Source organism: Mustela nivalis, assembly GCF_964662115.1.
Source record: "Mustela nivalis genome assembly, chromosome: 7".
NCBI lineage: Eukaryota > Metazoa > Chordata > Mammalia > Carnivora > Mustelidae > Mustela > Mustela nivalis.
The window spans coordinates 118,621,551-118,649,282 of record NC_139026.1 but is presented as its reverse complement, the minus strand read 5'-3'; the positions used below and the strand labels follow the sequence as shown (position 1 = coordinate 118,649,282).

The following is a 27,732-nucleotide window of genomic DNA, read 5'->3' as shown; positions in this document are numbered from 1 at the left end:
TTCTCATGATTAAAAACCCTTCAACGCCTAGTCATTTGGGGCTGACCTTTAGATGAAAATACTCTCCTCTTCCTCCTATCTTTCAAGGAGAAAGCTATATTCAGAATCTATTCAATCTTAATTTTTAATTAAAAGGTAACCACCACAGTGTAAAAAAAAATTTTTTAAATGATTCGATTGTAGTTTTATTAGTAGATTCCATGTTCAAAAAATAGTTTCTCTTTTTACTTTCACAAAATATATTTGTTTTTAAAAAATTATTCCAACAATGCAGAAGTACATGCACAAGGTGAACACCCTTTACTGCTTCCTGGTTCCACTTCCCCGATAAAACCACTGGAAGTTTGATATATCTTCCTAAAACCCTTTCTGTAAATGTATTTTATATAAGCTTATTTAGCTCTAGAAAATTCAGATTGCTACTATATGAGGGGAAAAACCCAAAAGCTACCTTAACAATTTGTTAAATGTATGTCTTAGATGGCTATAAAATTTTTTATTTCAAAGAACATCTTCTTGACAAAAAAGAAGGCAGGGAAGAACTTTCTATAAATACCACACAAGATCCTCAAACTTGGGCGCCTGGGTGGCTCAGTGGGTTAAGCCGCTGCCTTTGGCTCAGGTCATGATCTCGGGGTCCTGGGATCGAGTCCCGCATCGGGCTCTCTGCTCAGCAGGGAGCCTGCTTCCTCCTCTCTCTCTCTCTGCCTGCCTCTCTGCCTACTTGTGATCTCTCTCTGTCAAATAAATAAATAAAATCTTTAAAAAAAAAAAAAAAAAAAAAAGATCCTCAAACTGACCTCATGGTGAGCAGCACTGGTTGAAACAAAGAATTTACTTGCTCTAAACAGACTTTTTTCTGGATTTCTCAAAAGAGCCTGCCCACAACTTTCTAAACCTAATGTAGCTCTCTCTCTGTCATTCTCCATCAACCTCAGCTCACCTGCAAGCTCCACACTCGAACGTGCCATTTCCTTCATGACACTTTGGACTGCTAGGGATGCCTTCGCTTTGGCATTCACATTCACAGATGAACTCAAGAATAACTTCTACTTCTTCAGTAAAGCCTAGAGGCTTAATTTTAATGGTTTCAGAATTCTTATTTGGACATTTATTTGAAGTTATGCTAATTTCAAATTGAACCTTGAAGGAAAAAAACAATTAAATTAACCACTAGGCAATTTAAATCTGTTAAAAAATATTTCAAAATGCTCATTTCTTTTACTATTTCTCAAATTATAAACTAGATTTGCTTATAAACAAGCATTTTTTTTCTTTTCTTCAGAAAAATGCTTATATAACTTACCTCATCTCCAATGGAAATATTGGAACATTTTCTTCCATTCTCCCCAGTTCCGTTTACTCCATTCTTACAGTAAGATTTGTAATTTATTGTTACTCCTTCTGGTAACTTGCTATTTTCCAAAATGACTTCTGAGGATAGGGACTGAAAGAAAGGCAACTATAATATACTGAATGCATAAAACCAACAGGCAAAATGAACTACTAAGAAATGTTATTATTTAAATAAAAGATTTGGAACCAAATCCTGAATGACCAGAAAACACATGACTACAGAGAAACAGGCTCAAATCAAAATTCTTCAAAATACTGTACATGATGGTCCATATACACTATGGAGTATTATGCCTCCATCAGAAAGGATGAATACCCAACTTTTGAAGCAACATGGACGGGACTGGAAGAGATTATGCTGAGTGAAATAAGTCAAGCAGAGAGAGTCAATTATCGTATGGTTTCACTTATTTGTGGAGCATAACAAATAGCATGGAGGATATGGGGAGATAGAAGGGAGCTGGGGGAAATTGGAAGGGGAGGTGAACCATGAGAGACTATGAACTCTGAAAAACAATCTGAGGGTTTTGAAGGGGCAGGGGGTGCTCGGGGTACCAGGTGGTGGGTATTATAGAAGACATGGATTGCATGGAGCACTGGGTGTGGTGCAAAAATAATGAATACTGTTATGCTGAAAATAAAAAATAAATTTAAAAAAAAATACCATTTCATGAAAAAAAAAAAGAATCCCCTTGTAACACACATATTCATTTTGTCATTTCTTTAAAATATATATCACCATGGAAACCAAAATTTTAAAATTCAGTAGTAAAGGCAAAATGTAATACGTTCCTTTAGGTTAAGACTTTTATTCTTATGAACCTTCTTTGGAGGGTTTCCTTTAGACATCTGTCTTTCTCTTGAGCCTTAAGCACAAGGACAGTTGCCTCTTTTAATTTGGATACTGCATTAAGGTATCAGGGCTAGATAAGTCCAAAAATCACAGATTGTGCTAACAAGTGTAAGTTTTATGTCAACTCTTATGTCATTTGTGTTTTTACAAAAGATCAAGCAAATTAAATACTAGGACAAAAAAAAAAAAAAAAAAGAAAGAAAAAGAAATCAAAGGAGTCCCAAAAACCCATCACTAAAGAAGACAGATGGCAAATAAGCATCGCATACAATGTTTCACATTACATGTCATCAGTTCTATGCAATTTAAAACATGAATAAGACATTACTATGTATCTATTGAATGGTCAAAGTCCAGGCAACAACAGGACTAAATGCTGATAATGATGTGGCACAGCAGAAGTGATCATTTTTTACTGGTAGGATTGCAAAATGACACAACCGCTTTGGAAGATACTTTGACAGTTTCTTAATAAAATAAACTTGTCTTAACCATGCAATCCAGCAGCCCACAACGCACGAAAACATATCCACATAAAAACTACACTTCAGGATGTCTGGGTGGCTCAGATGTTGGGTATCTGACTTTGAATCCAGTAATGATCCGAGAATCCTAGAATCCAATCCAGCATTGGGCTTCTTGCACAATGGAGAACCTGCTTCTCCCTCTACCTGCTACTCTCCCTGTTTGTGCTCTCCCTCTCTCTGACAAATAAATAAAATATTTAAAAATTAAGAAAAGAAAGTAAGATGGAGGGCTTGGGTGGCTCAATCTTAACTCGAAGGCTCAGACCCTTAACTGTAAGCGTCTGCCTTCTGCTCAGGTCATGATCTCAGGGTCCTGGGATCAAGCCCTGCATCAGGCTCCCTGCTCAGCGAGAGGTCTGCTTCTCCCTCTCCTTCAGCCCCTCACCCCTGCTCGTGCTCTCTCGCTCTTAAATAAAATCTTAAAAAAAAAAAAAGGAGTATCTGTGCTTAATTATTGCTGATCATACAGTACAGAAAAGTTTTCAGATTAAATACGAGGAATCCTAAGAACTCAGAACATATTGCCCCATTGGCAATATGGCTCTCCTCTGGCCCTACCACTTCCAGCCAACTAAGGACACAGGTAAACAACTGACTATAGAGTCTAGGAACAAATCTGTTTAGGAGCCATTACAGACCAGGGGGCAAGCTGTCTCTCATTCACACACCTACATGCATGTGAGTTAGGAAAATAATGCGATATTCTGTTGAGTTGGAGAGCAACTATAGGGAAGACATGGAATAATTTAGAGTCTTGAAAATCTTTGCAATAAAAAACCCTCCCTGAGTAGGATCTCTTTGAGTAGGGTCTTTCCAAAACATTTTGGGAAACCGTCCTCAGCAAAAGGTAAAAAGTATCTAAAATTCAACCTGTCAAAAGGTTGAGGGGTAGAAACATAATGGGTACAATATTACAAATATCTTTTGACTACTTAAAATGATTATTCACCAATGCTTAATGAGAATCACTAAATGTACTCTGGATTAGAGCTCTAGACAATTCGACTTTCTTCCATGTGTGAGGGAAGAAAAAAAAATCATATCAATCTTTCTAAAATTGCCAAGTCTCTCTCTCTCTCTCTCTCTTACACACACACACACACACACACACACATATATTTAGCTATGTACATATTTTATGGTAAACGTATATATGAGTGCCTCTGTATCTCTTAAGAATAGAAAACTGTATCTCTGAATCCATGGCAAGAGAAGAACTGGCAAAAAAGCTTTTCCAGAACAATTCCTCAAAAGAGATGAATCTAAACTGGGGGGAGGGGGGAGGAGACAGAGGTAATCTTTTAAGTCTAAATATAAGTTATGTTTCACTTGTTTTCCAACAAGGAAACCTACTTAATAACATCAAACAGACATTTAGAAACCTCCCCAACATGCCTTTAATGTATTTTTGCTTTGTTTAGGTTACGTACATAATTCTGCTTCTGTAAGAAACTGTAAGTAGTTTTTGCTCCAGATACACAACATGTTAGTTTTACGTTGTCCTCTGGGTTGCTAAATCATGTATGAAGGGACATTTACTTTCTCTGGGCAAAGTACATTCAACAGGGTATTGTTTAAAAGAGATCTTATGCAGAATGTACTTACATTGTAGGCATCAATAATCAACTGAATTACGTTGCTGGAATTTGCAGATAATGTTCCTACTGCTGACTTAGGGATCAAATTTTTCAGTTCCTGAAATTAAAAGATAAAAACTGTGAATACAAACAGTATTCATTCAACCGATAAGCACAGACTGAATATGTAAAATACTGAAGTATAAGCGCCCTAGACAGTCTCTAAATAACTTAAGGAGTCAAACCTGAAAAAAACTAGTCTTAGATGTAATTAAAAATAGAAAGCACTACTATAAAATCCAGTCTGTCTGGCTAGTAACACCTTCCCATATTTCAATCAGACATATTTTGCTTCCACACACATATACTTACCTTGTAAACAGGCTGAAATTCTTCTGTAACTGCAAAAATTGTCTGAATGTTATTTTCACTTAATTTCTGGACAAGGTGAGCAATAGAAGGATAATCCTACAAAATGAAATAAAATTTAGTATGTAATTACATCCAATGTATTCCAAGTTTTTCAATACTTTTTCAAAATGATGATTTGCATATTTAACTGCATTGCTTATACAAGCCTGCTTGAAATAACACAAATAATTGCTGAAGTGGGAGGTGTGTACATGTGGGTTTCTAATCTTCTATCTTCATATACACACACACACACACACACACACACACACATAAATCAACTTCCACAATAAAAAGGTGTTAAAAAGCAAGATCTATGCTTATTAAATGTTAGAACAATAAAATTAAAGAACTGCCAATAACTATAGATTATATCATGAATCACCAAAATTCACCAGGTTTAGACTGCTTCTAGAATTTGAATAATTTGCCAATCTTTGTTTTTGGTAAAAGCAGAGTGCCTACTTCCAAAAATCTTATATAAATAAGAGGAGGAGTATTGGACTATACAAATCATCTGTATGGACATAGTACCAAATTTGCTATGAAATGATGTGTGCAAGGGAAAAGACACATAGCGATGAGCGGAGGCATGGAGTGAGAGTGTCCAAGCAGCTGCTTTCACCTAATGAGGCCCTTGTCTACGCAGCAGGAAACAAACACAAAACCACATCTTCAGACACAGGCACTAGCTTCCTTGCACATTAGGTTAGGGCCTGTACTTACCAAAATAACAAACCCACAAGCCAGTCGCCCACACTATATTTAGTATTAAACACCAAAATCCCACATAAATCCATTTAATATGTAAGGAATTCAGCACTCACATAATAATGGCTCATTGTGTACATATCATTTTCCAGGTGACACTGTCCATCATTTGGTAAAACAATGCCACCAAGTTTGCCATCTCCGGCAAAGTGAAACCCAGCGTCCGTGGAAAACACCAGCAGCCGTGTAACATTCCTCCAGCCGATCAAGGACTTGAAAAGAAAAAGATTTCAGCTTATATATCCTATCCACAATCACTGGGCATGAAGCTGTCATCCTCACATAGGCTCCCACTGCACTTTTAACCTCATTCTAGACCTTCCCCATAGCTTGTCTTTTTGCGGTGCTAACATTCGTACTGATACCTGCACAGAGACCATGACAGAGGGCTCCTCCATCCCCCAGGAAAACTGTGTCTTGCCTGTTTGTCCATTTCTCTCAGCTCTTTTTAAAAAACTATATCTTTTAAAATCAGTATCTCCCTCCCCGAGCACAGGGTAAGCTCACTGCATGTGCGGCAGGGACCACATCTGGCTCTGCTCATCATCATACCTCCAGGAGCCAGCATAGGGCTTCACACACAGCAGGTGTTCAATGGGTGCATAAAAATGTCTCAGCCCATTCTGTACTTCACCTTACTGCTACTCTCATGTTCCCATCCATCCTTCACCCTGCTTTTAGCTTCAAAAGTATATACCTCCTTTATCAAGACTCCACATTAGACCTTCTTTTTTTTTTAACTACAGAAGAAATGATCTTCTCCCAAGACCTGCCCTGCTTAATTCCACCCACCATGCCTCATCGGTACTACTTGTTCTCGTACTTTATTCTCCTACTCATTCAACAAAGGATTTAAGGTAGCAATAAAGGGGCACCTGGCTGGCTCAGCTGGTGGAACATGTATCTCCTGATGTAGGGGTTGTAAGCCCCACTTTGGGTGTTGAGATTACTTAAAAAATAAAATCTTAAAAAAACCCAATAAAGTAGCAAAAGAATCCTTCTCTATGGTAAATTTATAATTGTATTTGTCTAAATTTACTCAATACATCTGTGTATAGCCCCATCAAACTGTAAATTCCTTGAAGGCAAGAATGGAGGGCACTGATGCCGGTGATCCAAGCATTAGGACGCCGCGTCTAGAGAAGCAGGCGGAATGGTTGCTCTCAGTCAGCATGGTAAACACAGAAGGACGGCAGCAGCTGTGGGTGCTATGGCTTGTTTTAATCCCAAAGACTGAGGCACAGATGGAGCAGCCCAGACAATGTTCTCTCCACACTGAGCTGCTAACAGGATCATGAATCAATAGCTCCAAGAGAAGGGTGGCAGGCGAGGCAGTACCAGGAATATTAGTCTTTCTTCCCCATTAAAAGCAGAGGCTACCCTTTGACAACTGTCCCAGGGAGAAATCAAAACTAACTAATACAGGGGTGCCTGGGTGGGTTAACTCTCAGTGGGTTAAAGCCTCTACCTTCAGTTCGGGCATGATCCCAGGGTCCTGGGATGGAGCCCCGCATCAGGCTCTCTGCTCAGCAGGGAGCCTGCTTCCTCCTCTCTCTCTTCCTGCCCTCTGCCTATTTGTGATCTCTGTCAAATAAAATCTTTAAAAAAAAAAAATTAACTAATACAGGACTTAATAGTTGCAGAGAGCCTCCTGGCACTCTGCAAATACCGTATTTAAGCTCTGCATATTAATTAGTATTTAAGCTTCCTAACAGTCCCATCAGGTCTACCTAAAACTATCCCTTCTCATGGAGAAGGAAACTGCCCTCCAGTGGGACTAAGTACATTGTCCAGACTCGGTGGCAATGGGACAATGTGAAACAGTGTCCTAACAGTCTAAAAATGGTTCTCTCAACCACCACAACCGTATTGTTAAACCACATCATTATCTTGGATGTAGCTGTACCTTAGCAAAAACTGGTTGAGGAATAATCATTAAAAAGCACCTGGAAGCAGAGAAGGTCTTCTAGGGAACAGGGATACCACAAGGAAAAAAAGGGGGGGGAATGAGACAGAAGTAGGTACTTAAGACAAACCTAATTTACCTCACAGTGCTCTCTAGTTTGAGCTGCAGCTGTGTCATGAAAACGTCACCTCAAAACCTTCAGCTGCTGAATGTGTCATAAAATACTACCACTAGTCTAATGGAGATGAACATGCCACTACTAAAAATCTCCCAATTAAAATGATTACTAAGCTATGACTTCTCAAAATCTAGTTCTCATATAGTTTATAAAGTAGGATGCAAAAAGTTCCTGCTTTTTGAGTCACTAAGACACAGGGAAGACATCCTTCAGAGGTGACAGGCAGAGCAGAGCCCATCGAAAGGAAATGGCACCTGAGACGCTGTTCTAGCTGGGCTCTCTTGGTGCTTGGCCAAGCATAGCTCCACCTTTGTCTGGCACAAGCCGGAGTCAGGACACCTGCGCCTCTTCTAAAATCCTAGAACACCAGCCAAAGTACAACTACACCGCCGCACTGTTTCAAATGGTGAGCATGCTGGCTTTTAAGATCCTATGGAAATGAAGTAGCTGCCCAGTTGAAACAGGGGACATAATGATTAAATAAGCTTTTACAAAGCACCTGTGTAGCTAGAAGGAATTTAAGGGATCAAATTCTGTACTCCTCTGAGATCATGAAGTATGATTTGGTAAGCAGGTAAGTTCTTCCATCCTCACCGATAGTAAAACCACACTTACAATTCATACAAGTAATGTTCCTTTGTAGGAAATGAATGCACTTACTCCACAAACCGCAACTTGCATGATGGCATCAAAGCCACCTTCAGGAGAATCCAAATTTCCAGATATGTGCTGTTTACCAACAAGTTCATTAAATACTTCCCCTTTATCAGTAAGACTGAGCACATTTTTGTAGCTAAATGGGCTGGTGCAGTTCTGTTCACTTGTGCAAGGGTTCCTCAGCTTGGCTGGTGTTGTACTAATATAAGGCATCACAGTTTTCTCCACAAATGAGCCAAATCCTGTGAAGAAAAAATGCATACAGAAAGATGGATAGATGGATGGGCAGACAAACTTGCGTTAAAAAGAATAAAGTTATGTTACCACATGTACATCAATCTTCCATAAGAAATAAGATTTTAATAATAAAGTTTGGAAAGGAGATCATTATAATATGAAAAATCCGGGGCTGAAGAGATTATTACATTATTATTAGAGATTATTAGATTATTATTAGGCTGTACAGACAGGTGTGGTCATATTAATTAGTAATGGAACAGAACTGGAATACTCAACATGCTAATTCACAAATGAATGAAAACGCTCCTATGAAAACAAGCATGCATTTCATTATCTACGTGATATAATCTGTGTTAAGTAATATGACAGCATAAAGTAAAAGAGGAACAAGGAGGCACAAAAATTGCAGATATGTGACAGGAATATCAGTTTCACCTCTGAAAGAAAAGGCTAAAAACTGGCCTATTTATTTCACAAGTATACAATGAAGAACAAAACTGCCAGGACTTATACAAATGAAAATTACGAATGTTCCCAATAATCCTACCAATTCGGAAGTCTGAAGTAATCCTTCTCATTTCATTCATGAGATCTGTTCCGAGACTTTTAACATTCTCCAAATCATCTTTCATAGAGTAGGAGAGGTCCATAAGGTAGTAGAGATCAATAGGATAGTCTTCAGCTCTCTTAAATTTTAACGTAAATATCTGTGGCTCCCCTAATTAAGCAGAGATTAGAAAATGAAGTTAGTTGCCAGCAATCACAAACAAATGAGGAAAAGCAAACTGGATTTACAGACTGTATTATTGCCATAATTTTTACAAGACCCTGGGAAGTCCACTGGCTAACTAAACTCAATCTCAACAAACACTTACCATGCCAACCCTGGGCACGCAAGATGAAAAGGACACAACACGTGGGCAAGACAGACAGACAGACAGCTGACTTAGAACTATGACCAAGGACAACAAATAGATGGGAGAGCACGCATCAGACTGGGCTGGGTGAGGCAGGGCGCACTACAGCGTGCACCTGACCTTTTAGAGACCAAAAGTTCTAAAAACAGTCTGTTCCCTGTTTATATACGTAAGTGAACAAGATCATCTGATTTTTACTTTCAAAAACATGGCAAAAAAAAAATAAAAAAGTTTTAAAAATGAATGACAGAGACAAGAGATTTGTTAAGAAACTACTGCAAAACTCTTAGGGGAAGACAGGAAGATCTGAACCAAAACCATAAGGAATAAGAAGGTGAGAGAGACACAAGAGGCGTTAAGGTAGAATTTGCTCAGGAAACAGAGGAGAAAGAGAATATTTGGGTGAAAAAACCATTGCATGTTAACTTGCAGATATTCTCTATACAGATTTCTAGTATGCAGCTGGGTGAATGGGTTTGGGGCTTAATAGAAAAGGCTATGTTACAGCACACAGATGGTTTTAATGCCATGAGAGAAAAATCAACAATGAAGTGGACTGCAAAGAAGAAGGAAGTAGAAAGACACGGGAAGGAGACTGGAAAGCAATATTAAGAGAGAAGAAGAAAAACCAGGAGTGATGTAAGAGCCAAGAGGGAGCATTTCAAGAAGTTCAAAGGTGTTACTTGGTACAAGAAGGTTAAGGGAAGGGCGGTGGGGGGAAGGTCCTGACAAGAGTCTACGAGGTTTGGTGGTTCAAGGTGAAGGCAGAGCTTTGTCAGAAGAGGTTGAGAAGCAGGCTGAACAGCGGTCAAGAGGGGAACTCATGGAGACAATGACTGTGTACCATTCTTTTCAGAGAAAAGGAACGGACACTGGAAAGAGTAGGAAAAGAGCTTGTTTTTTTTTTTCTTTTCTTTTTTCAATGCAAGACTGTCAGAGACTCTTATAATAGTTTAATATGTTAATGACATTAAACATATACAAAGGAAAAACACAAGTTAGAACAGTGTGTTTATATCAGGTAATTGTACCACAGGATGGACACTTTTATTTTTAAAACCCATTAAATAGAATACTTTCTCTTTCACAGAATTTCCTTCAGACATTAGGCAACCTTCATTATTTCAAGTATATGTGTCTAACAAATTGTTATGTCTGCAAAAAACTTCCAAAATTTGACATATTCCACATTTCTGTTTGAGTGCCGGTCCATATGTGAAAATAAGCCCTATAAGGAAAACTCAAAAGAGGCTTACATAGTCGTCAAAATCTCAAGCTGAAATAAAAGTTGTCATACAACTTGATTTCTGTACCTGATCGTAATTGCAAAACCAACTGCTGAGGTTGGATCTGAGTAATATCTTCTGGCTGGAGCTTCTCTGCTGTTCCTTTGCTACGGTTGGTTACATTTTTATTTTTCTTTATATCTTTGGAGCCTCTGGGATTTTCTATGTCATCTGGATGGCAACCCTTCTTTTTTAAAGCTTCTAAATCATCACACCGTGCAGAAGTAGGCATTCCTTCTTGTAAAAATGTCTAAGTGACACACAAAATATAGGTATAAACAATAAGTATAATGGTCTAACATTCTGAGTAATCATAATTGCATATGTGCAATTAGAATGCAAAAAAAAAAATCAAGTGACACAACTAACATACTTCATTTCTGGTTTTTAAACAAAATGCTCCCTTCACCCCAATCATACGCTCTTATTTTAAAAAAAATGAACTCATTCTCTAGAAGAGTAATTCCTTTATAATTACTATATTACTAGTAATGAATTACTTTAGTACCATAGAGTTGACCTAAGTGTACATTTTAACTGTCCCACCTTCAAATTCAAAGTATCTAAATCAAAGAAATTCTGCAGTGAAAATCACACAGTCAGCATGCTTAATGGCTACTAATAAATAATGTATATACCCAAAAAGTCCTATATAATTCTCTCATATTATGTAGTATTCTCCTCACATTATTTTGAACAACTCAGTGTTTAGGGAAAACATATTACCCTGAAGGTGTTTCAGTGAATGATGCAATTTTTATAAAGGAGACTGAGAAATTTAACACAGAGGTAGTAAGTATTCCTGGAGACATGAAAAAATTTCAAGTGTTGGTTATTACTTTAAATAAGGCTTTTAAAATTCATTTTGAAAAACAATAATCACAGTGGTGATTACATGACAATATGAAACAGTAATCAATAAAATCTGATCACATGATAAGGTCATGAGTATATTTCCATAGAGTGCATTTTAGTATAAAAATAAAAAAGTCTGAGTGCTATATAAATGCTACTTGTAGCTTGGGATAAAACTTCCAGTAGTGATATGATTTCAAAATGTGTTATAGCTCCAACTTAGATGGAAATAAAAATTTTATCAGATGACTGAAGAAATATCTTAGTGAAAGCAAAAACACTGCTGTTAAGATGGATGCAAAACCTCTGAATAAAAGTTTTTCATGAAATGTGAGAGTGGAGAAAAACAATGGCATTAGTGTGTGGGTATGTGTCACTTTTAAACAAGTACCTATAGTAATCAATTATTATAATAGACATGTGATTATTTCACATATATCCCTACAAATTTTGTATGTAGTTATACTAAGCCAAAGATTTCTTTTTTTTTTTTCTTTTTAATCTTGACATTGGGAAAATGAGGAAATGCCTTTTCTCTGAGGTCACTTTGTGTTCAATTTTATATGCTATTTTTTTCATGCCTAAATGAGGATATTTAAACACAAGAATACACAATGGTTTGAATCAGTTATTTTGAAGGGACACAACACTAATGAGAGCATTTATGGAATCAGAAAAACAACTAGAAGGGAATACAAAGGGTCAGATAGTTCAAAGCTGAACAACTTTTACATATCATCAAACCTAAAATACAACACCAAAGCACAGGAGCCTAGCGTAGAAACTTTCAAGACCGTAACTCAAATAAAATTTCACTAAACACATTCCAAAATCATGCCACAAATTTCAAAGACTAAATTATTTAAAGAACAGTTTGGCAAGTTAAGCCCTTCCTGAGACAAACTGAATTCCAGAATACCATTTTTAGGAGAGCAAAAGTATCACTGGAAAAATTTTGAAGTAACAAAACAGCTGAAATGTATAAAGTCCAATGCCTGAGTAAAAATCAACAATAAACCTTTGAGCTTCTGATATTATTCACTCTAAGAATAAATTATATTTCCTCGAATGACTTCCCAGTACTTCCTGTTCTGACACTCATTCACACGTTTATTTATTTAACATTTAGTAGGCTTTGTGAAAGGAATCAAGTTAAGCAATGTACACAGATGACAAGAGTGAATAAAATTTAAACCGTAACCTGAACAGGTTTTTATTTGGGATGCAAATCAATCCTATATTAGTTCTAACTCAGATATAATTAGTAAGATTAGCTTATACCTCTCCTGAAAACAAAACAAAACAAAACAAAAAAACCTCTAAAAACAATCAAATTAAATGGCTAGGGATTTGGAGAAGCTATTATAATAGAAATATAATGCATTTATAATAGAAACATAATGCATACCACAAGGGTGAGCTATATATGTATTTTTAAATTATCTAGTAGCCACATTAAAAGAAAAAAGAAACAGGAAATTAATTTTAACAATATATATAAAATATTACCATTTCGACATTATTAATGATTGTTTTTTTCATCATTAAGTCTTCAAACTCCAGGATACATCTGAGGCTTATAGCAATTCTCAATTTGGACCAATGTGGAACACGTTTCAAGTGCCTGACAGTGACATGGGCCTAGCGGCTACTGAATTAAACAGCACACCTCTACACCATCACATAGTTGATACCTACTCAATAAACATTCAGTGAAAATTCTTATCTAACATTTCCCAAGGATTCAATATTGGATCATAGTAAATGACTAGAGAATAAATGGAAAGGCCTTGAACAATTTTACTTACTGAATTTGTACACCATCCACAATTTGGCCCTGCTTGTATACATTCTCCACATGATTTGGCATTTGCTTTTAAACATCTATTTTCATCTGTTAGGACGAAGAATAGACAACTTTACTTGAAGTTTCAAGAAAGAAAATAATTAAAAATGATTAAAATGACAAAATACAATACATATAAACCTTAAGTATGAATAACACAACATATGTCATGTATTGTTACAATTATATATTATAAATATGTATTACATTTTTTAATAACGTATAAAAATTGTTAATACACTGATCCAGACCTACCCCAAAGAGGTGATGTTACATTACCTTGGCATAGAAAGCCATGAAAAGATAGTTAGCTTTCTTGTCTTCTAGACAAGAAAGGCTAGGTACTGGTACTAGTAATCTATACATTCTTCCTTTCTTCAAAGGCATTATTTTAGGATCTACTATGTTGGACAATCATAACTATCTGGAGTTTTCTTACAACTACATATAATATTATTTCCTTTAATTTAAGTCATACTACCACACCCATACCCACAAAAGCATCTGCAAAAGACTTCCCTTCATTTTTAAGAAGGTAAATACTTAAAAAGCCCATATTCATCCAATCCACAATCCCATGATTTTTCAGGCTCTATGTGGTAAGAATGTCTCACATTTCTTTGAATCCACCTAAAGATCAGCATGCCTTTCATGTGGTAAAAGCACTAACATGGACTGTCTCCAGTGTGTCTGCTCTGATTATAAATCTAACATATATTCAAAATAAGAAAATTTGCAAAATATATAAAAGCATAAAGAACAAACTCAAAATCACCCATAATCTACTCACTAAGGGATAACTACTGCTAACATTTTTGTATATTTCTTTCCAGTCCTTTTTCTATGTAGATTAAAAAAAAAAATAGCAAGAAAGTACACATATAGACATTATTTAAATAAATTGAGAATATACATTTTGCATACTATTTTTATACTTAATCCTAAGTGTTTCATTACAGATTCTTTAAAAAATGGCTCTTGATGATTATATATTTCATTATCTTAATGTGTCCTATTTGATGTTGGACAAATTTAGATTGTTTCCATTGCATGCATGCGTAGTTTCCACACATTTGCTCACAATGCATGCACGAACCTTCCAAATACATGTATACACATATGTGCACATACATGCACCCTTCTGAGGACCATTCTCACAGTGGAAAACTCTGATCCTTTCCTTAGCACAAACTAAAAAGGAGAATACTTGAGTTGGAGAGTATTCATGTTTTTAATATTCTCAGTATACACTAATTTCTATCCAGAAGAAATATTCAAATTTATAATCCTACAAGCAGTATACAAATACCATTTTCACCAAACCTTCAACAAACAAAGTACTTTTTTAATATAAAAAATCTTTTACTCATTTAATGAATATAAATTAGAATATCAATTCTATTGTCAGTTATTTAAGTTTCATTTTTACCAGATTTTACTGACCATATCTTTTATACATTTTGTTTGTATCTTGAGCAAATTTTTTTTTTCTGTCATGCTCATCTATTTTTACTGGATATCAACACATGCTAATCAAATTAAAACTCTGCTTAGTTTCTCATCTTGTTGATGGTGTTCTAACATCCAGACACTTTGGGTTTTTATGTTGTTGGTTTTAGATCATCAACTTTATCAATAATTTCCTTTAAGGTTTTTCTTCACTTTTCCATGTAGTTAAGTCCTTCTTATTCTAAGATTAAATAAGTGTTCTCTGCAATGTATTTTCTGAAATTTGGAGAAGAGAACTGCAAATCCATTATTCCAGATGTGGAGGTACCATGGTTTGTAAGAGGATTAAATATATTTTTTGGCTTTGTTTCATTCCTCTTCTAGATCACGCCAACATTTGGCAAGACTTTTTTTTTTTAAAGATTTTATACTTATTTGACAGAGAGAGATATAGCAAGAGAGGGAACACACGCAGGGGGAGTGGGAGGAGAAGCAGGCTTCCCGCTGAGCAGGGAGCCCGATGCCGGTGATCCCAGGACCCTGGGATTCTGACCTGAGCCGAAGGCAGACACTTAATGACTGAGCCACCCAGGTGCCCCTTTGCAAGACTTTTTGATCAAGAGTAAGAACATCTTCTAGAAAGTGAGTTGTTCCTGGTTTCATTTTTTTAGATAGTAACGGTTTATTTAAAATCCACCATTTTACACACTCACTTTATTTTCTTCTAAATGTGTTACACACCTTTGCTTTCTCTATGCTCACTTCAACACTCTATTACAGTCTTAAAAGACCTTTCTGTTGTGTTCTGTATTACTACCACTTCAGCATTTCTTTAGCCGACCTGCCCTGTCGCCCTGTCGCTGTTCTGGGTGGCAGCAGTGAGGGGCTAGATGTTGAAGGGTCTCGCAGACCACTCTAAGAACCTTTACCCCAAGTGAAATTCGGCCCTTGCACAGCTTTCAGAAGGAGCAGTATTTTGCGGCTTAGACTTGCTCAAGAATGTAATTGGTCAAAAAGTAATACGAAACACTAAAATGAAAAGACAACTGAAAACTTTTTATTTTTTTACCTGCTTGGCCAAACACACAGCAAACTGAACCAATCAGCCCAATCCAGAAAATCAGCTGTAAATTCATCTGAAATACAAAATGTACATTGCTAAATATTAAGAAAATAACAAAAAACAGTAATACATTAAACACAAAACATTCCCACTCACTTTATCTTCTGTTGATTTTATAAATATAATCCCTCTTAAACCATTTCTTCTCCAATCCCTCTCTATAACTCTTTTATCCTCCCCTCCCCTCCCCAGTTACCTCACCTGTCAATTACATTAAATTAATGTCCACACCAGATCCCTAGAATCCATTCTCACCTTTCTCCATGTCAAATAGATTTTAATGTCTAATTAACAATGCTCAAGACGTGTCACGTATTCCCAAACACTATAAGAGCCATAAACAGTCTTTGTTCCATGGAATCGCTATGTGTATTACCTCCTGTGGCTCCCAGGAGCCACACAGCCATCCAGATGCTGCAGTCACATTAAATACTGCAGGTCAGTCTGAGTGAACTTGTCAAAATCCAGATGGCTGCTTACAACTTTTCAATAATGTCTATTTCTCCTCGGGCTAAGGCCAACATCCTGCCCAAGGCCTGACTTAATTTTTGAGGTTGAGCTCCTGTGATTAGTTATCTTTTTTTAATAAAATAACGTCTATGCATGGGATTAGTAAAACATTTAGTTCAATTCCCTGTCATCTCTAGATCTACAAACTAGACTAAAAAGAAAAAAAAGAAAGAAGGAAAAAGTACAGGAGGGGAGCCTAAAAAACCGACACACCTCAAAAGACTGACGGGGTTTGAGTTGTTTTCTAGAATCTCTAAAGAAAAATTAAGTAATCTGTCTATTATCGAGAATCACCCCAACCTGTAGCCATTAGGTATAGGACAATTTCCTGTGAATCAGTTTTTCACAATATTGATCTATACTACTTCAGCTACGGCTCCAGCCATAGCTCACAAACCCTATCCTTTCACTGTTTACTGTTCTTGGACTAGCAGCCAATTACGTATAAATATCTGCCTCTCCCACAAGAACACAAAAAACCAAAGAGAAATATGATAAAATCCCCAAAAAGTTAGCTTACTAGTTATCAAAGACATACAAATTAAAGCAATACGAGGTAAACCAGAAAGAGAAAAAGGGGGCGGTGTTTAACCCAACAAAACTACTGCAGATAGCTGACAGAAACCAGAGATGGCTCTATAAACTGGTATAATTTTGGGGGAAATAATTTAACCTGTATCAAAAGCGATAAAAAAAAATGTTTCTACCTTCTGACCTTGCAATCTAGCTATTATTCATCCTAAGGAAATAGTTAAAAATGTAAAAGGTTATATACACACACAACTGATTTATTTACAACAGGCATAAGCACAAATGTCTTCTACTCAGTAACAAGAAAACAGCTAACTGCATCAACCAGATGGGACTAGTAGAGTCATAAAAATAAAATGTAGTAACAACAAAAGGTTGTTAGAATAATTTTGAATGCAAAGTACATATTTAGATGACAAGTATGTGAAAATAACAGTACATGAACATATAAAGTAACCAAGGAGTCCTAGAGATGACAGAGACTTATATGCATAATATAAAGACAATGGTGGGGGTGCCCGGGTGGCTCAGTCACTGAAGAATCTGACAATTTCAGCTCAGGTCCTGATCTCAGGGTCCTGGGATTCAGCCCTGCATGGGTGGGGCTCCATGCTCAGCCGGGAATCTGCGGTCTCTCTCCCTCTGCCTCTACCCACTGCTCTCTCACTAAATTAAAAAAAAAAAAAAGAAGACGACAGGGACGCATGGGTGGCTCAGTGGTTTAGTGGCTGCCTTCCCACTCAGATCATGAGCCCAGGATTCTGCGATGGATCGAGCCCCACATCAGGCTCCTTGCTCAGCGGGGAGCCTGCTTCTCCCTCTCCCTGCTGCTCTGCTTGCCTGTGCTCTCTGTCAAAATAAAAAAAAATCATAAAAAAAAACAAAACTTCCATTCTAAGATGCTATTCCCACAACCCCCAAAGAGTGCTTCAAAGCTGTGCTCAGAGCACCCCAGATTCCTGTGCCTCTTCTGCTGTCAAATATTTAAGCTTTCTCTGGGGGCTTCCCAGAGAAGGGGAGTGAGAGTAACTTACGTAACCACACGCTCTACACTTGCTCAGAGCAGCAAGTCCCGCTATGCAGCAAGCCTAGTTTTGTTTACGCACCACTTGTAACTGCACCCAAAAGACCGTAACTGTGCAGAGTGTCATAGAAGTGGGACATGCCTACAGTTTGCCTTGTATGGCCTCTCCAACAGGTTTATATGCAATAAATCCATTAGACTCAAATTCTAAGCAATTCAAATAACATTACCAATTCCAAAGTTATGACAAAAAGGTCCTGGAACATGAAGACTGTGTGAATGAATCATCCGGGCAGTTTCACACACAAAAAAACAGAATAAATATCCCTCCCATATATGGGCTGGTACGGTTCTTCAGGACACTCCTCGGGCTACTTCAAGGGCGCTAGACTGCTCTGAAAAACGTTTTAAAATATTACACAACTCAGAGAATTACCATGAGGGCAGAGTTAGGAGATAGGAGCAGCATTGTTTCAGGCAGCCTCACAACCTTAGGCCACCCACCTTTAAAACAGACTTTAAATGCCCCGTCTTCTCCTCCTCCTGTAAACCTTGACAAGTCGAAGATTAGCCTTCTGAAACTCCCTTGCTCTGGAAGGCCCCAAACCCAGAGGCAGGCAAAACAAGGCTTTAGTGTGGAAGAGCAGCTGAAAGAACAAGACGGCCGCAAAGAACAGTTCAAAGACACTTGTCAACTCTCCTGGCACTGGTCAGCACACTGGCAAGAGAGAGATTGGCTGGTGACGCCTATAAAAGGCCAGGCTTTCCCTCTGGGAAGCAGAGAGGCCACTGGAGACAGAAGAAGACAGCAAAGAAGAATAAAGAGCAGCGAGGACAAGACTGGGAAGAAACTGGGTTAGCAGTGGCCGAGGACAGGACAGCAGGCTGTGCAGAAGACGCAGCACAGGAGACAGCAGCCTCCCTGTCAACGAGGACAGTCCCTGAAGGTACTGGACGCTCCTCCTGCTTGTGGGGCGGGAAGAAGGACGCACCAAGAGCTCCCTGCAGCCTTTCCTCCTATGGCAGCTCTTCTCCAAGCGTGATCTAGGCAACATCTGCTTCAGATCTACCTGGATGCCAGATCTACCCGGGCACCTAAAACCCACAGGCTCAGTAGGCGAAATCTATTCTCCTCTGATACCCCAGCTTAGCAGTTTCCTACCATGGGCATTCCTCGAAGAACCTGAGGGGCTGGCAGGGAGAGATGCCTCCAAGGCATTATCCTGATCCTATCTTCAAAGGTTGTCTACACTGTTGTAGTTATCTACACTATTCTCCACTTTGTAATCTCCTACTCCCTCCCCAACTGGCTGTAATTGACGTCCACTTCCTACCATGCATGTGAAACTGCTCGTGCAAAAAAATAACATTCCAGGCCTTCCACTACTCTCTGCATTCATTCATTCAGGCAAAAATGCCGTGACTGCCTACAATAGGTTGCCTGGGGAGATACATCCATTTCCCATGCACAGAATCTACACACAGCACTTAATCCATTTCACCATTCTTTCTTAACCCACTCTGTTCTCTCTGGCTTTCCTGGTTTCTCCCCCACCTCTCTGGAAGTCCTTCCTCAGCCAACTTTGTCAGGTTCTGTTCCCAATCTGGAGAAACAAAAATCAGTCTCAAGGAATTTTCCATTCAGGCAAAAATACAAATGATTACAATATGATGTGATGGTTTCTGTAATGAAAATAAGGAAAAAGTGCTCTGAGGACTCCAAAATTGGCCTGGCCAAGTTCAGTGGCTTCATGGATTTGGCAAAACAGGCAGGCAGATGAAGAGAAATGTTCCAGGCAAGAGGTTTGTAAATGCAAAGCCGTGGAGTCCTAGGAAGAATTACAGTAACTTCTTTCCAATCTCATTTCTAAACATACATGTTTGGTGACCCCCACTCCCACCCCCAACCCAACTGGGACTGTCTCACTTTATCTGCACAGAAAAAAAGGTTAGAAAAAATATATTTAAGAGCGTTGGGTGGCTCAGTCGGTTGGGCGTCTGCCTTTGCCTCAGGTCATGATCTCAGGCTCCTGTGATGGAGCTACATGTTAAGCTCCTGGCTCAGTGGAAAGCCTGCTTCTCCCACTCCCTCACCCCCTCTGCCTGCTTGTGCTCCCTCACTGTCTCCTTTCTGTCAAATAAGTAAATACTTTTAAAAATATGTATGTATGGGGCGCCTGGGTGGCTCAGTGGGTTAAAGCCTCTGCCTTCAGCTAGGGTCGTGATCCCAAGGTCCTGGGATCGAGCCCCACCTGGGGCTCTCTGCTCAGCGGTGAGCCTGCTCCCCCCACCCCCGCCGACTTTGCCCGCCTCTCTGCCTACTTGTGATCTCTCTCTCTCTGTCAAATAAATAAATAAATAAAATCTTTAAAAAAGAAAGTATCTATATTATACACACACACACGTTATAGTTTAAGCTGGTCTGTGGGATGATTATTTTGTCCCTGTAATTTTCTTTTTTCTTTTTTAAAGATTTTATTTATTTGACAGAGATCACAAATAGACAGAGAGGCGGGCAGAGAGAGAGTAGGAAGCAGGCTCCCTGCTGAGCAGAGAGCTTGATGCAGGGCTCGATCCCAGGACCCTGGGATCATGACCTGAGCCGAAGGCAGAGACTTTAACCCACCGAGCCACCCAGGCGCCCCTGTCCCTGTAATTTTCTACAGTAAGTAAAAATTACATTATAATCTTAAAATAAATTTTAAGAATCTTAAAATCATGAAGGCTGAAAAGAATCTTAAGATACTTAAGCATTTCTGAGACTAAAATTGTAAGCAAGGTTGGAGGAGTTGGGTCACAGAGAGCCTTCAAGGCCACCCCTGCTCAAAGGGTTTAGATTCTACTTTGCAAATAGCAAGGAAACCAGGGAACAAATGGGCCAGGGTAGCACACGATACAGACATGACAGAACTCTGCGAGGCAGAAGATGAGCATCAAGCTAAGAGCTGCAAAACAAAGCCTGCTTTCCCTGCCGGGGCTCAGCAATCATCTGAAGGTTCAGAGCAGCAGTGAACGAGGATGAGAAGACAACTGTGGGATTAGGAGGCAGCACAGCTTGGAAAAGGAATCATCCCTTTCAAACAAAGAAGGCAGAAGGAGAATGATGTCAAAGGAGCATATAATGCCTTTGTTTTAGAACCCAGGAAGGTGAGATGCTTGAGGGACTTCTAGGAAGGTTACCTACAGGAAGGTAAGACATAGGTCTTGATCTCAGGAGATAAGTCAGGGTTAGAGATGACAGATTACCCCAGAATGGCTGCCACAGAGGCAGCAACTGAAATTATGAAAGTAGGAGGCCGTGAAGGAAAGAATACTCAGGAAAAGAGGCGGGCTCACGAGGTGAGGACCCAGGAGAGGGTACTTGGATGGAGCCTGGGGCATCCTCAGAGCAGAGAGGACAGCATCCAGCCCGCAAGGGAGTGCGTGAGCCTGAAGAGAGGTGCTTCTCTCAGTCGGTGCAGGCCAAAACAGCCTAGGTTTGTTCTGAAAGCAGAGCCAGGACGACTGCAGGACGGGGAGGAGGTAGGGTTCCAGGGGGGAGGTCCTGGGTACAGGTGGCGGCATTGCAGAGTGGCACTCAGGGCCCAGACTTAAAAAAGGCACCACCACTCCCCTCACTGGGAATGACTTGTTCACCCCCATCTTTCCTGATGGGTTCCAGGCTTCAAGAAGACAGGGCCTTGGTGTGTCTTATTCTGAGACAGCAAGCACCAGAACCACTTGGCACAAAGTCAATGTTCAGAAATTTTTGCTGAACTGTATTAAACTGTATGATGTTTTTTCCCAACATTACTCAGAAGCCCAGCAAAGAAGAGTTTCTCAGAATTATTTTGCAGACTCTCTTTAATTAGAAAAGTTACTATAGACACCCTAGTAATACCAATTTTCAATTAATTTAGGTATATACAGCCAACTTAAAACCAGACGTAAAATGCTTCATGGTCCTGGCTCTTATACGTTATGAGCCAAGATTAACTTACACATACAAATAAAACTCGGCACCAAAATAATGACAACTCAGTTACAAGGTAGTCAACCAGATAATCCAGATGTTGGCCGCTTATTACCATAATTATTAGCACAAAAGCACAACATTTTTTATCAGCTCTGTAGCTCAAATCGCTGAGACACCTCCCACAGATCCTCAGACTCCCATTGGAACTCACTGAATTAATCCATTGGTTTCCAAGGCAAGCGTGGGTGGGCGGGGAGGAGGACAGGCTGTGCGGACAGTTAACAACACAGAAGAGGACAAAGGCAAAGGACTAGAGATCAGGAGAGGTAGGTGAGAGAAAAAGGGGCTCCTGCACACAGGGGAGGGCAGAGCCAAAAAGGAAGGACGGATTTAACATTGCAGAGACAGGTAAAAAGTTCTAAGCAAGGATAAGCTATGGGCAATTACTTGAGCCAGAGTTCCTTCTGAAAGCAGAGGCTGAGACAAAAACAGGCCTGCAGGCGATTTTTATACAAAGGTGACCCCAGGGAAAGACACAGATACTGAAGAGAGTGAACCAAGACTGCCAATTCAGGAGACTTCTTTGCCATGTGGGTCCCTGGGGGCTTGACCTGGCTGAGTTTTGAGAAGTGCCCAGAGAGTCTGTTCCGAGGAGGGTCTATGTGGAGAAGTATATTTACTAATTCCAGTCCCCACAGGTAAGTCTGCCCGAGGGGCACTCACTTCCCCCACACTTCCAAGAACTACGGGGCATCTGCCCAGAAGTCTGCACCAGCTTCTCGCCTGACCATCACCCAAAAGAATGCCCAGGAGGAGCCTGAGGCAAGATGCAGTTAGCCAAAGTGAGTCATAACACTAACTCCTCCCAGCGGCAGTGGCTGGAATCAGAGAAGAGGCCAGGAGGAGGTGAGAAGGACAGCAGAGGTCTCTAGCGCAGTGCTCGAAGGCAACCAGAGTTGAAAAAGTCAAGAAAACTGTTAGACCAGAATATGAGAGGTATTACCTGCCTGTATTCTTGAAGACTCCTAATGATGGCAAGAACTGGGGAGGTGATTTAAGTCAGATACATACACTAAATCAAATATAAACAATCTTTGTTTTCAAAATTTAGTGTTTAAAATACAAGGAGCTCAACTACAGATGCATGAGGCTGACTTGTCTTATGAATTGCCATCTCCCCTAAAAGTCAGTGCTCGGTGCTCTCTCTATATTGAGCACATTATCTTACTATTTAATAAAGACACTAAAGATAAAGATGACTAAAAATATTCCAAGGTATCCAAAAAAAAAAAACAAAAACAAAACCAGGAAGCTTAAGGAGGGCAAGCAGTATACCATAACACGGTAACATAGAGCCAGAATGCCTGGATGCAAATCTCTGAAGTAACTTAATTTGAAGGTTTTGGTTTTTTTCAACTATAATCGTAACCAGAAAATTTTGGATTAATGCACTTCGGGGAGAAACAAGATCTAGAAGAAAGGATATGTGTTAGAAATAAAACAACTGTAAACAAGATTAACATTCATTGTTATAGTCACTCAGAAACTTATCTAGATACATTATCAAAAGATCATTATACTGTATGACAATAAGGTTTAATGAGATGCTATCATATTAGACACCAATTATATTAATAATATAATTAGAGTCTTATTTTAGGTTCTACATCTAGGAAGGATTATTCTAATTAATGTGCTTTCTAACAATTTGTATGTAAAATAATAAGAACAGCAGAATCTCAGTGTTTTCTATTACTACATTAGACAAAATACAGATAATTCTGAACCTGAGTATCAGAGACTACCTTAAAAAAAGAGATCATGGTAGGAGATGACATACCTAAAAAAAATATAGGGAGAATGACTCGAGGCTTCTTCTGTCTAGGGGAAGTAAAGAGGAGAGGCTAAAAGAAAGGAAACTTCCCTGAAAAGACCTCTTACTACTAAAAAAGGTGAATCCCAATACTGTGTACCAGTGGGATTCCAGCCATGGGTGGCTGCCCACTGAAGACTACAAAGAAAAAGAGGAAGAGTGGTATGCTTAAAGATCCAGTAGGCATACAGCAGGCACAGACAAGAATAACACAGTACACTGAGTTTTGAGGATTTAGGGTCATTTGTAACAAAAAGTTATCTCATTTTTATTTCAACACTTTCAAATGACTACAATAGTAGCAATAATGATAAAAATAATTATCTGTGCAGCTAGAAATGATATTACTTTTGGCTTACAGATGAGGAAACCAAATTACTGAGAGGTAAAATAACCTCTCCAGGGTCACACTGGTGGAAGGGAAATCAGACCATCTGAATTACATACAAGCTATCACCTGGTCTGTGCTTCATTAAACTCTAATTTTTTGAAGGCCTATTCAAGTCACTATTAAAAAAAAAAAAGAACATCCTTCCAGTGTGAGAATAGACTCACAGCATAAAAGTAGAAAGGGTTAATAATGTTCTGTGAGTTTATTTCTTAGTCCCTCAAACTGGATGGAGGCCAAGAAAAGTTAATTTAGCCGGCAAATTTCAATACTGAGTACAATATTGAGTGTACCCATAGGTTTTGTGCCTCGATTTCTACAGAGGTGTTTTACCCTAGTATTACTTTTTACCATATTCAAGTTTACCTATAGGGTCATAATTCATTCCTTAAATAATAAATCATCTTAAGCACCTCCTCCAAACAATTTCGTTTTAGTGGTTAACAGCCTAACTTTGTGCATTGTTCCCACTGTCAAAAACTGTACAGAATTATTTTAATCTCCACTCTAAACTCACCTTTATTCACCAAAGTGTGGTTTTATGTACTATTCAAACTTCTAAATACACATGTATTTAATATTTTTAACACTGCCACAAGTAACTCATGTGGCATTTCCTTTTACATTTACAGATAAAATCTTTAGAAACTTTAAAGTACTGTATTTGTAGAAATTGAACAATTACAGTTTAGAGAAAAATTACTTTAAAAGATGTGGTGAGTTAAATTTATTTCAAGTTTTTAAATAAGTTCCCCAAGGGCGCCTGGGTGGCTCAGTGGGTTAAGCCGCTGCCTTCGGCTCAGGTCATGATCTCAGAGTCCTGGGATCGAGTCCCGCATCGGGCTCTCTGCTCAGCAGAGAGCCTGCTTTCCTCTCTCTCTCTCTGCCTGCCTCTCCATCTACTTGTGATTTCTCTCTGTCAAATAAATAAATAAAATCTTTAAAAAAAAAATAAATAAATAAAATAAATAAATAAATAAATAAGTTCCCCAAAACCCAACCAGTATAAAAAGAAGTCATCCACAAAAAATTTCTTCCTATCAAATCCTTGCAAAACGGTATATTTTTATTTAACACAACTTATTAAATTTAAGTCAGCAAATACCTATCGCAAATCTACTGTGCAGACAAAGCCAGACTAAGTGACAAAGCTAGGTAGGATATGAACCTAGTCTAGGTCTGAGCTCAAGCTTTCAATAGAAGTAGGTTTCTAATAAAAAAGGTTAATGGTTTTTACCTTTCAAATTCTCTCTTTTAGACAACAGAATTTGCTTCCTTTTTAATGTCATAACATTTTAAAATCTTTTCACCTAAAAGTAGAAAAGATTAGGATAACTACATTGAGGTGTATCATAAATCTCTCCTAAAAATATAACAAAGCTGTATTCATCCCAAGCCTGTCCCACCATCATTATTTTCTATATCTGCTCTTAAAAGGGAAAAAACAGTCCTATAAAAGAATAACATTTAAAAATCAATACAGGGCGCCTGGGTGGCTCAGTTGGTTGAGCAACTGCCTTCGGCTCAGGTCATGATCCCGAACTTCCAGGATTGAGTCCCGCCTCGGGCTCCCAGCTCCTTGGGGAGTCTGCTTCTCCCTCTGACCTTCTCCTCCCTCATGCTCTCTCTCACTCATTCTCTCCCAAATACATAAATATAATCTTTTAAAAAAAATCAATACAGAGCATAAAAACAACACAGAACCAAACTGAAAGCCTCAGAGAATTTACATGCAGCATTTCCCACTTCTCCCCATACAGCGGGCAGTCAGATGGGGGAGCCCAAATGGAAGGTGCTCAGAAATCCCACTTATCTCTAGTCCATCAAATTTGAGGGTGAGTGTGGGGATGCATTCCTCTAGGGCAAGAGCATCTTTCCCCTAGAGGAAGAACAATTAGAACTCAGCATTTTATTTCCCTCTCTCTGGCAGGAAGAGGTATGGCGCTGATGACCATGAAAGTGTTTATGACCCAAATATGAAGGCAGAATTAATGATTAACAAAACTTAGAAAGGATGAAGAAGAAAGAAAAAACAAGAGGAAATAAAAAAGAGGCCAAGTTCTCCAAGGCAAAGATACAACTTATAGAACAGCAGTCTGAACTAGAAACCTTTCAACAATTCACTATTCCTGCCAGAAGAAAAAAACGTGCTTTTTAAGAGCACCAACTCTTTCTTACCCAACAGCAACCTCCACCTGAAGCTAATGAACTCAAAGGCAAAGATTAAGCTGCTCCAAAGCGACAGGCTCACAAAACAATCTGAAACCTGAGAACAGCCCATAACAGGACTAGATACTTTAAGAAAATGACAATAACAGACTGAAGCAAAATTCATCACTAGGAACTGGTCTACCCACCTTCTCCGAGGAAACATGAATATGGAAGATCAATCACCGTCACCCACCATCCAGCCCACAAGTGCACAGGAAAGATAAAGAACGGATATACTGCATGTTGGCACATAAAACGCCTCAAAGATAAATCGGTTGGGGGGGAGGGTGCAGAACTTAATTAGGAAAAACTTCTACAGAAGAAAAAATGAAGCGAAGTGAAGAATCTTATCTGCAAATAGGAGAAAACTGAGATGAATGTATTATACTCTTGTAGGAATGTAGAAAATCTCAAATAGGTCTCACAGGGATCAGTCAAAAACAGTAAGATCATAGAACTAGAGGAAAAGCGTACAGAACTCAGGGAGGAAACTTAAGTTGAAATCCTTTACAGAACTCATAAATACCAGGAACAGGAACAACACAACACAACGAGCATGCTTGAGAAAAACCACACAGAATTCAAAGTAATTCAGGCCAGTCAGAAACACGATGGAGCCAACAGTGATCTCATAAGCAGGTCACTGGTATACTACCACCACCCCTCAAAAAGGAGAACCTACATGAAAAATGGGAGGAAAAAAAAAGAATTGGGAGCTTTCCAGCCAGTGAACTGAGGAGATTTGGGGAGAGTGGCACTTCCGGTGGCTGCCCTATGCCTCCCCTCCATCTGGCTGTTTATGAAATACATCCTTTTATAATAAACTGCTAACCTGTTTTTTTTTTTTTTTAAAGTATTAAACTAAAAACTCAGTGAGGGGGCATTAATAAACTCAAATCTAAAGGACAGACTTAAAATACAAGAAGACACTTGAAACAAAACTATCAAGCCATACATAATATTTTAAAGCCTGATTCAAAATGAGCATGGAAAGTTGCCTGAAATTAATTCTTCCAAGCTCCCTTGCGCTGGACATTACCTAGCAACTGATATTTTTCAAACCAGCCTAGTGAGCTGTTCTTCTCTACACCTGCTACAGCTACAGATTTTGCCCTTCCCTGAATGGAGAAAAGAGTAGGTTAGTAATGGTTTTGTTTGAGAAATTTTACTTTGGGTTAAGTTTATAAAGATAATTGTAAATGGAGCTAGCAAAACACGTTAACCATCCTTGTAATGGTATCAAAAAAGCACTTGTTTACCATCTGTTCTACATTATTTTAATTAAGAA

The 27,732-nt window shown here is 38.7% G+C and overlaps 1 protein-coding gene across 4 annotated transcripts in view; it reads right to left on the bottom strand.

The window, feature by feature from the left end:
- Positions 1-27,732, bottom strand: part of ITGB1 (integrin subunit beta 1) — a 46,319-nt gene that overhangs the window by 11,863 nt on the left and 6,724 nt on the right. For all 4 annotated transcript variants that reach the window (XM_082739766.1, XM_082739764.1, XM_082739767.1 and 1 more), the window contains exons 2-11: positions 15,899-15,965; positions 13,343-13,428; positions 10,707-10,929; positions 9,024-9,194; positions 8,240-8,478; positions 5,552-5,707; positions 4,686-4,781; positions 4,342-4,431; positions 1,307-1,447; positions 944-1,143 (exon numbers count right to left, since the gene is read on the bottom strand). In XM_082739766.1, coding sequence (XP_082595892.1) covers positions 944-1,143; positions 1,307-1,447; positions 4,342-4,431; positions 4,686-4,781; positions 5,552-5,707; positions 8,240-8,478; positions 9,024-9,194; positions 10,707-10,929; positions 13,343-13,428; positions 15,899-15,965 — 1,469 coding nt within the window. The remainder of the gene's footprint in view (positions 1-943; positions 1,144-1,306; positions 1,448-4,341; positions 4,432-4,685; positions 4,782-5,551; positions 5,708-8,239; positions 8,479-9,023; positions 9,195-10,706; positions 10,930-13,342; positions 13,429-15,898; positions 15,966-27,732) is intronic.